Genomic DNA, 11,087 nt, shown 5'->3' with positions numbered 1-11,087 from the left:
CAGCAGTAGATAACTCTCTAAAAGTATCGAACATAAGGAATGCTGGGAAACGTAGTCAATCCGTGTTTGATAGCCTAGAACGCCGGAAGCTGCTGTTAGGTAAGCAAGAACCCGCTCTTTGGGCGACGTTTCTCTTAACCCTTTCCTTCCCAATGTTGACTGCTTGGACTTAACATAAGCAATAATTCAAGGAGAGGGGGAAAAAGGAAGTCCCGCCTTTAGTCTTGCCTCTAATTGGTGGGCAAGTAAGCGGAAGTGGCGTCATTCCTGCAAGCGGGCATATGCTTATGGTGGAAGTTGGTGTGGGTCAGGTAAGTTTATGAGGCCGCGGGGAGCAGCCGGAGCTCTGGCTTCTTCTCCGTTTGGAGCCCTCCCCTTCGATCGCCGGGGGGGGGGAAGCGATGGGGTCACGAGCGTGGCGTGGACGAAGCATGTGCTTCGGGACGATCCGAGGGAGCTTCCCCGCCACCCGCAGCTTCTCAGAAGCGGTGCTTGTAGGAAGCGACTCAGTATTCATTCCAACACGTGTCGGTGTGTGCATGTCTGAACGTGACCTTACGCGATCTCCCTTTCCCCGCCTGAAATCGGGCTGTGTGGGGAAGTACCATGATTTGCCTACCATGCTGCCCCAGCGCCTCTGCTTCCCTAGAAGGAGATCCGATAAAAAGCCTTGCCAGTTCGTAGAAACTTTTCTTTTTCCCTTTTTCCCTGTTCTCCACAACTGTTTATCCTAGTTGGGGTTTTTGTTTCGTCATGAGACTTAAGAGACAACGTGAAGGCGACTTCAAGATTTCTGTTAAACGGAGAGCTGTCTGGGTTTTCTTGATGTATAAAGGCTGCTGTGATTTCTCATTTTCAGTTGCTGAATGTTGACACCGATGGCATAGCAGTTTTGTGAAATGTGGGGAAGGGTGTTGTTGTTTTTTAAACAAGGAAGCAGATAGGATTAAAATTACTATAGTCACATTCTTATATCCCTTTCATCTTTGTTTCACAAGTAGATACCACCCTCATCAAACAGCACAACCACATTGTCAATACAATTCAGATACTAATGCTAAGTTTATTGTAAGGCTACATTAACAGAAGCTTACAGATCTGAAATTACAGATCTCACACTGAGTTTTAACTGCCTCATCCATTAGGACAGGTCTCTCCTAAGTTTGTTTCTCTCATCTTTTAAGTGGCTGTGGGTCCCCCCCCACCGGCACCACCACCTTTGTCTCTTTTCCTAGTTAGGATTACATTCAGCATACAACTTAATGACAGTAATTGGCACCAGGAATTTTTTTTGCTAACCAATGTGATCATAAAGCACAACGTGATGTTGCCAACTTATTACAATTCCAGCACCTAATGATTCCATGATCATTAGGTGCAACATTACATGATTGCTGTTTGTGACCTCTTGCTGGTTTCTCTATTGACTTTGCTTGTCAGAAGCCAGCAGTTAATGTACCAAATGGCAATTATGTGGCCACAGTTTACTGTAGCCATTGTAATTGTGAGCTGGTCACCAAGCATCTGGATTGCGATCACATGACCGCAAGACACTGCGACTATCATAACTTCGTACAGTTGCTGAACAAATGGTCATTTACGGAGGACTCCCTGTACTAGTACTAGAATTAAATTTTATTTACATTTTGAACATCAGCAGAAACTGAGGAGAGGATGTAGGAATAGTCTGCATAAGAATAGTCTGTAGGTTTTGTATCCATGTTCAAAGTGTATGCTTTCCTGTGCCGTCTTTTAGGATGATCTATAAATGAATCAGATAAATGTAATTTTGGTTCCCATAAGGAAGTAGTATCTGGAGTATGGCTTGATCTTTTTAAAAAATACCTTATCCACATTATTATGTAATGAAAGATAGATGATTTTGTGACCCATCCTGCCAAAGTGCCAAGAGAAAAAGGTGCAGGAATCCAGATGGACAATTTACAGGTTTCATTCAGTCTTCAGCCACCCATGAGAGCTTCCTCTGTCACTATTAACAAAGAAAAAAACAGTTTTTATTAATGAAAGGAGGGGAGTTAAAGCCTCTCCTTTCCCCTCTGAGCGTTCATATCTGTGGATACATGAGATGTAGCAATATAGAAAATGGTTATGTCCTGCACAGCCCTGCCCATCATTACCCTTTGTAAAAGCCTACAGTACAGTATAGCCCCTCCAAATATTAAAAAAATGTTCATCTCCATCATAAAGTCTGCTGACAAGCCTATTTGGGGAAAAATGCAGTCTAAGACATTGTCCTACAAAGTAACTGGAGATGATGACTGATCATATATATCAATAAAGCAATAAATGATCCTAATAAAGTACTTACATAGTTTGAAAAAAACATGTTAAATTCATAATTTAGTAATGCAGAATTAATGTCTTACCTTGAAAAAAAGTGATGACAGTTTGAAGCCTAAGGCATGGAAGGTAGCGAGGCTGTAGAGCAGGGGTCTTCAAACTTGGCCCTTTTATGACTTGTGGACTTCAGCTCCCAGAATTCCTCAACCAGCGTGCCTGGCTGAGGAATTTGGGGAGTTGAAGTCCACAAGTCATAAAAGGGCCAAGTTTGAAGACCCCTGCTGTAGAGCAATGGAGACAAATGATGGAAAATGATGACAATTAGTAAGTGAAGGAGATATGGATGCAAGCTTTGTATGAAGTATGATCATACCACATCTACAGGGTCTTGGTAGATCTTCTGTCTTTTTCTTGGGTCTTTGCTTAACAACGTCTATTGTTTTTGCCATCTTTCTTTCAAAAAGAAATTTATTTGACTATTCTATATTTATATGCTGCCCATCTCACTATCCAAAGTTGCCTACATGACTCCAAATAAAAATTGAACTTCAGAAACTACTATTCTGTTCCTTTCTGCATTACAATTGTTATCTTCTAGCTGTTTCAATTTTATGTAAAATTTTCTCAGAACTGAACATTTTGAAGGTGTTTGTTTTTTTTAAAGATTTTATACTGGCTTGCTGGACTTTTCTTCTTCACCTTCCACTTGGCCCTCAGCAGCAAGTGTTGCAGCTCTTTTATTGAAAGTTCTCTGCGTATGGGACTGAAACAACTTATCTAAGTAAGTCTTCCTCTACTTCAGGGGTGTCAAACTGCTGGCCCGTGGGCCAGATGCATCATGACGAAACTGCCCGCCCCATTGCCAGCAATGGGGAAAAAAAGTTGTGATACCTCGCAACACATCACATGACGTTACGAGTTTGACACCCCTGCTCTACATTGTTGAACCCAGCCTGCTTTGTGAGAGCAATACAATTTGCTTTTATTTTGGGGAGCTCTTTTATAGCATCGAAGCCTTTTGAATCACAGATGAAATCAGGTCGAAGCCACCAAACACCATTGTTAATGGCTTCTCAGGTCCTGTGAGAAAATTGGCCCCCAATATCTTCATTATCTGATCTTCAGCCAAAACATTTAACAGATGTTCTATCTCTTCAAATTCTTTGTCTTGTTCTAATAGACTTTCTACACTTGTTCTTGCTTAAAAAAAACCCCTGGCTTTTATATGATTAACATTTTTTCTGATTGCCCATGATGTCTCTTCATTTAAGCAGAAACGGGCACAGTGTTTTGTGTCAATAAAGCATTTCCTTCTCCGCTTGAAATGTTATCACCAGCATGCTTCATTTGCACATTCTTTTCAGTATACAGATTTATTAGGGAGGGGAAAGTACCTCTTAGCAATAATAATTACAAAGTAAAAAAAACCAGAGAGATGCAAAAGACACTAACCAAATAGTGCACAAAAACAAAGCAGCAAGCCATTGCATTCAGCTGGATAGTGCTTGCTATGTTCACATACCACTTCTCATTACTGCAGAATTGAAACTTAAGAAACCTGATGCAAAAATAAAGATTGTGTTTTACAGACATCATTCTCTTGTTTATCAATCCAGTATGAGCAAATTCTCATATTAACATATGCTATATGACAGTGGTGGCGAACCTATGGCACACGTGCCAGAGGAGTCACTCAGAGCTCTCTCTGTGGGCACATGCGCCGTCAACCCAGCCCCGCCTCCCCTTGCGGCCCCCCAGAGAAGAGTCACCCCCGGGCGCAGCCCATGCGGAGCAATGTAGCCAAAGACATGGCAGCTGGACAGTGAGGATAAGACTCCGCCCTTGCATCCCATCACTCGCAGATGATGCTGTGGGGCGCAGGTGGAGGGTGTGGCCGCCATGGTGCTGCTGGGCTGCCTGAGCGATAGCTGTGGCAGGCCGTGGAGGCGATGGGTGGCCCTGTGGGGGGCGGGGCGGGGTGGGGGGGGGTTTGGGGCATTCTAAAAGGTTCGCCATCACTGCTATATGAGAACTACTCTGTAAAAGCTCCGATAAGTATAGATTAAAGTAGTCAAATTGATTAACTGAAAAGCAGATAATTTTATTGTTGACAGCAATACTAGTTTATGGCTGCTTTGATTTTGTCTTAGCAATACCAGCAAATCTCATTTATTTTCTTTGTAGATGAATTATTTTTGCTGTAAGAATAACAGTAACATTCCACATTGATTTTGAAACGCTTACATTGGAAATTCAGTTTAAAGTGGAAGACTAAGAGGGAATGAAGAGAAGCAGAAATGAATGTAAGTTTTTTTAAAATTTTTAATATTAAATGACTAAAGTTTTGATGTTTAGGTAAACACTCATTTCTTAATGCAAAAGCTAAGAGCTGCTTGTCAGAGTTATGGCATAGATGACAGATCCTTCCTGCTATAGAAAATTTCATGAATTCAGCAAATCCACACTGGTATTTCAAGTGCCCCAGAAGGGGCAGCTTTTTGCTCAGTCTTTTGGTGAGGAAGATTGACATCCTTTAACTTTATTTATTTATTTTTGTTCCCATCTGCAACAATTATTTTCTCTGCCAGCTTTGTTTCTTTGCTTTGTGTTTTACTTATTCTTGTTGTTTTAAGATGCTTTTTACAATTTGTAAACTGTCCAGAGTCGTTGGGAGTCAGGTAGCATGTACATTTAATATATTCTGGTTGGTCACACAATCAACCAGTTGTTCGGATTGGATTCGGCTTTTTTTATCCACCTATCAAGTCCTTCCCAAGGACCTGAGATAGGCAGATGTTGTTTGATGTGTTAAAAGTATTGTTACAGGATGTATGCTATTCCAAGTAAAGCTGCTTTTTGCAATTGACCAATTGTTTCGTTTTGCCACAGCCATTCTAATTCTATTACTATTATTTTCATTATTATATCATGAAAACGTAAATTTAAAGAGGGAGCGTATGAGTAAATGTTGCTGGTACTCCTTTTCTTTATTGCGACAAGTAATAACCTATGAGTAAATTATTGGAGAAGGACTATGCTAGGTCAAACCATTTCAGCCAGCATTATCTAGGATGACTGTCAAACAACATTTTTTCAATCATATCTGACAGTTATATAGGGTCTCCCGCTTGAGCAGGCGGTTGGACTAGAAGACCTTCCAGCTCTATTCTGATTGATTCTGATTGATTGATTGACTTTTTGCATGAAAAGCACATATTCTGCAACTGTACATGTAGCAAATGGTTCCTTTCATGCCTAAAGAGGACTAGAACTCCCAGTTTCTAGTCTATCCCCTTAATTCTGACACCAATTCTCTCAATGTTTTTGGATGTTTCTGAGATACAAGTCTTATGTGGAAAGCAGTTTGAGTTTATGGAAGTATGATTGAAGCCCCAATACTAAACTTTATTTGAGAAGAAATCTATACTTATTTGTATAATGCGATTGGGTTATGATCAAGTTGTAATTAATATTTTATTGAGAACAGTTATGTAGTTGTTACTGCTTGGTAGTTGGCTAACTGCAATTTTTACTGATGTTTTATGTCAAATGCTGTATTTTTTTGATTAAAATATTTGTAGCCTGGATATTACCTTCAGGAATCAGAGTTGGTTACAATCCATACAATAGATAAACTAGAATAATAAAATGAAGTAAAAACAAACAGTATACAATTTAACACAGTCATATTGATTACATTTTAATACTATTTCCCATTTAATGTAATACAATAGTAGAAAAACATAGTTTTTTCCAAAAGAGGGCAAAGCTGGTTTAAAATAGCTGGTTTCTCAGTGCAATATTAACACAGTTTGTAAGAGTCGCCGGTACAGTTATGGGGCTGCAGATACAAGTGAAAAATAGTCACATTAGTTCTTTGTGAGTATACATTTTTGCATTTAAGTTCTCTAATAGTTATTATATAAAATGTGAATGCTTTTATGTTTTAAAGTCTGGATCTAGATATGAAAGGAAGGAAGCTTACCATACTCGCCAGAGAAGTGCCTCCCCAGAAGACAGGTAAAATGTCTTTTTATAAGGAATGCAGTGAAAACTCACTATAAATAATAATGGTTTATAATGGGGAGATAGGAGGGGAGAGGATTTCTTTAATATTTTAAAACAGTAGCCCCCAATCTTTTGGGCACCAGGGACCAGTTCCGTGGTGGGCAGTTTTTCCACAAACCAGGGGTTGTGTGGTTTCGCATGCTGCCTGGGTCCTGTGTGTGCATGGATGGGGCTTCACTTGCTTGCGTGGGCCAGTTCTTGTGGGCCACGTACCGGTGCCGGTCACAGACCGGGGGTTGAGGACCCCTATTTTAAAATTTAAAATAGATTTAAACTACCGTACTTTGAGATTTGAGAATCCCTCTACAAATTAAAAGGCATTTCTATAGTGGATTTTAGGCAGTTGTAAATATGAGAAACTGTTAGCTGAAGTAGTAAATACTCTGTTTACCTGCAAGGATTAGTCATTTTAGATTAGCTGAGAAACTGGTAGTGGAAATACATCATCTTTTCATTCTAATACTGTTTTGGGATAGGAATCATTTTAAACCAAGATTTGCCTTCCTTTCAGACAGTTTTGATATTTGATGGAAAAGAAGTAAATAGAGGGGGACATTTCTTTCACTCTGATGTAAAGAACCAAGCCAAGTTCATAAACTGACAGCATCAGTTTTGTGTCTTCTGATCAAAGGAAGATGCAGACAACAGTGCTATAATTGCTTGTAATTTGTGTGCCTTGATGGATATGTGTGTCTTTCTCTTACACACACATGCATTATACACCTACCACTTTACCTGTTATATGCTTTATTAGATATTTGATCAGTGGGTGTTTTTGCAGAAAGTTCTGTCTCTAGCTTAGTTTCTTATGTTGCTGTTAATAAGTTGACATCTTCAGTCCAAGATGTATACCTTTTAAAGGTGTGCTAACAGTTTTCCCAGTGTCCCCATGGATATTGGTTACTCTCTTGATCTTCTCAGCAGAAAATTCTGCTGTTCTAAGTATATTCCAGCTGTAGAGAAATGCTAAGTGAATGTAGCTGAATTCACTGAGAATCTCTCTTCAGACTTACACAATTAGTAGTGGAGCCAGTGGAAAGGACGGATATGAATTCATCGTGTGTGAATGCATTCCTTTCTCTGCCAATTCTGATCTGATGCCTCATGAGGATTCTGCTCCCATCAAGTCCCATTTCCCAATATTTTTATAGAAACCATAGAAGTATGTTATGTGTATGAATATCAGATATACTGGATATGAATATCCAATTATGAATGTTCTTTGTCCCTTTGCTTCTTTCCCTGTCATAATCAAGATGATACCTGTTTTGAAAGGATCGGGGTAGCAGTAGAAAGTATGAGAAGGGATGGGATTAGATGCAAGATTTATGATATAAATCTTGTAAAACCGTTGAACCAAGGAGTAATTCAAGGATATGCACAAACACAGAGACTTCAGTGTTTAATTGCTAAAAATAATATTACTCTTTTTTCTTACTATTTTTGCATACAAATTAAAAGTTCTGTGCGATACAAAGTTGACAGTTATGGAACATTTGAAACACACTATTTGCTTTCCGAAGTTACGCAATCCATTATATGTTTATTTCATCATCATCATATCATCATCATCATTTTAGCCATTGTCTACCCACTGCAGGATGAAGGCCTCTTCCACATGTTTCCAACCAATACGATCCTGAGCTTTCTTTTGCCAGTTGGGCCCACAATACTCTCTGCTGTCATCGATCCATCTTGTTTTACATCTCTTCCGTGGACGCTTTTTATTAAGTGGGATCCATTCTATGACTGCCTTGGTCCACCTGCCATCCGTTCTTCTTGCTACGTGTCCAGCCCATTTCCATTTCAGTTCTTTTACTCTCTTGATGATATTGTATACTTTCATTTGTTCTCTAATGATCCTTGTGCTGGTCTTTCTATCTTGTCCTGTAATGCCGAGCACGTATCTTTCCATGGCTCTTTGCGCCATTTGTAACCTTTGTATTGATTGTGAGGTTAGTGTCCATGTTTCCCTGGCATATGTTGGAGCAGGTAGCACACACTGATCGAAAACTTTTCAGGCATAGGGGGAGGTTGTTCTTGAAAATGATGCTTGAAAACTATGGAGAAGAACTAGACATAGTAGACCACTACATATATACCTTGGCCAATGGATCTCAATGGAAAGTGATACAATAAAGGAAATTGAACGGCATGTTAAATGTGGCTGGCAGGCACATATATACATACATTTACTTACTTACTTACTTACTTACTTACTTACTTACTTACTTACTTACTTACTTACTTACACCTTCAGGTCAGCATTGACTCCTTGTAACTATCTGCAATTTTCATGGCAGCATTTTTTGGAAGTAGGCTTGCCAGTTCCTTCTTCCTTGGGCTGAGAAAAGGGACTGGCCAGCTGGTTTTATGCCTAAGGCAGGACTGTATTCGCTGTTTCCTAGTTTGTAGCCTGATACCTTAACCCGGTGGTGGCGAACCTATGGCACGGGTGCCAGAGGCGGCACCCAGAGCCCTCTCTGTGGGCACACACACCATCGCCCCAGTCCTAGGCCTTCAGCTGGGTTTTATAAAACCTTTTCGCTTTAGGCCTCCGTTGCCGTGTACAAAAAAAAAAAAGGTTCAATCAATCAGTCAATTTCAACTTCTCGCGGGAAAAAAAAAGATCTTGCAAAGTTGGAATTGATTGATTGAACTTTTTAGTCCCATCCAGTCTGCTGCCACGCAGCCACGCCCACCCAATGGGCCACGCCCACCTAATGGGCCACACCCACCCAGCACCCGACGATGCATAAGTGGGTTTTGGGTTGCAGTTTGGGCACTCGGTCTCTGAAAGGTTCTCCATCACTGCCCTAACCACTACCCCAAACGGGCTGTCCACAAGTTCTGCGATGTGTTTAAAAGTAATTGCTAACCAAGTTTTGCCCTTAATCCAGGGATACGTTCATGGAGCGTAGGAGGTCTCCATCACCCCAAAGCAAAGGCCATTTGGAACACAGAAGATCTGACAGAGAATATTCGGGAAGGGGGCATTACGATGACAGATACCCAGAACCAAGGTGAATGTCAAATGCTTCTAAAAATTCTGAACTTTGTGGTTGTTTAACTGCTGGGTTTTTGGTAAGCTTTTGTAGGGATTTGGATTTTGCTTAAAATAAGTCTTAGGATTATTGGCATCATATTTAAATTTTGATTTTTTTTTCTCTCTTTTGTACTTTGAACATGTAATATGCAGATTTATTTATTTATTTATTTCAGAGGGAGAGAAAGACAGGAGAGAGAGAGAGAATCTGATTGGAAGAAGCACAGGAAGTCCCGGTCACCTGATAGGAAAAACGATATGGAGAAATCCGGAGTACCGAGCTCTCTTTCACGTGAGGAGCCCCCTCCAAAGAAAAAGAAAGAGGAGGTGGATCCAATCCTTACCCGTACTGGCGGGGCATACATTCCTCCAGCAAAGCTCAGGATGATGCAGGCACAAATCACTGATAAAAATAGGTATACCATTTTTTTTTTAAATTATATTTTATATGAATTAAATTAAAATGTTATATTTTAAATTAACTGAAAGTCTATGAAGAAAAAATTGATTTTTAATGCTATGTGCCCAAATAACAGAGCGGTATAGAAACAGGAATAGAGAAAGGTGCAGATTGACATGTCTGATGTCAGAAAAATCCTAATTATGTGGAAGTAGAAGAGCCCTTTTTAGCTTTTCTTATCAGAAAAAGGAAAGCAAGACTGCTCTATAGCTTTATTTAGAAAAATCTTCAAAGGTTGGGGTTTGGTCTCAATTTTTCATGCTCAGATAGCGGAGTCATCATTATTGTGACAGTCTCATGTAGGAATAAATATAGTTTCTTAATGAGAAGGCCAAATTTTTCTGCTGGGTGAGATAAAATCTGAAGCTAGCATTGTCCTTCCTGATTTTGTCTGTTGACTATAGTCGATGATACTTTTTTTTTTTTGCAAAACACAAATCACTGTTTAGTGTTCATAATAATATTGCTTGGCGTAGTATCTCTTCTTCGCGTCTTTTGCTTTTGCAAAACAGGAGTGAGAGTGGACGGATGTGTCACCGTTGAACGCTCCGTCTGATAATACCTTTTACTCTAGTTCTTTCCCTCTTGTCCATTAGTAAATTTGTATATTTTGAAAAAACAGCTTAGCCTATCAGAGAATGAGCTGGGAAGCCCTGAAGAAGTCCATCAACGGTCTCATCAACAAAGTGAACGTTTCAAACATTGGAAATATTATAAGTGAACTTCTTCAAGAAAACATTGTGAGAGGCAGGTAAGCATGTAAAGAGCAACCCCTTTCTGCTCGGTTTAAATATGTGAATATTGACGAATGTATATGAAATGAGCTTAGGGATAGAGAAAATGTGGCACATGCCACATTGGGACCTGGGTAGTGGCAAGTAGGTAGAGAGGGAAAGGACAATGGGAAGATGAGGACTGCCTCTTTCACCCTGTAAGATTCCTCTAAGACAGGGGTAGGCAACTTTGGCTCTTTTATGACTCGTGGACTTCAACTCTTGAGTCAGCATGGCTCAGCTTGGAAACCTCTCCCTTTCCCGTCAGCATGGCTGGCTCAGGAATTCTGGGAGTTGAAGTCCACGAGTCATAAAAGAGCCAAGGTTGCCTACCCCTGCTCTAAGATATCCCTGCAGACGTAATTTAAATATGTTCCAGCTCTTCACTGTCACTGCAGAATTCCTGTTAACTTGGTGGGTTTGCTTGGGGTTTGAAGAA

At 40.1% G+C, this 11,087-nt stretch overlaps 1 protein-coding gene across 1 annotated transcript in view; it reads left to right on the top strand.

The window, feature by feature from the left end:
* The first annotated feature begins 2,971 nt into the window (after positions 1-2,971).
* Positions 2,972-11,087, top strand: part of CWC22 (CWC22 spliceosome associated protein homolog) — a 51,100-nt gene continuing 42,984 nt past the window's right edge. The window contains exons 1-6 of the mRNA XM_015826921.2: positions 2,972-3,082; positions 4,486-4,604; positions 6,254-6,321; positions 9,270-9,392; positions 9,592-9,831; positions 10,498-10,626. Coding sequence (XP_015682407.1) covers positions 4,599-4,604; positions 6,254-6,321; positions 9,270-9,392; positions 9,592-9,831; positions 10,498-10,626 — 566 coding nt within the window. The 5' untranslated portion in view covers positions 2,972-3,082; positions 4,486-4,598. The remainder of the gene's footprint in view (positions 3,083-4,485; positions 4,605-6,253; positions 6,322-9,269; positions 9,393-9,591; positions 9,832-10,497; positions 10,627-11,087) is intronic.

The sequence above is a fragment of the Protobothrops mucrosquamatus genome, unplaced genomic scaffold (genome assembly GCF_001527695.2).
Source record: "Protobothrops mucrosquamatus isolate PMUCROS unplaced genomic scaffold, P.Mucros_1.0 scaffold3383, whole genome shotgun sequence".
In the NCBI taxonomy this organism is placed as follows: domain Eukaryota; kingdom Metazoa; phylum Chordata; class Lepidosauria; order Squamata; family Viperidae; genus Protobothrops; species Protobothrops mucrosquamatus.
This window is presented reverse-complemented; position numbering and strand designations above follow the sequence as displayed.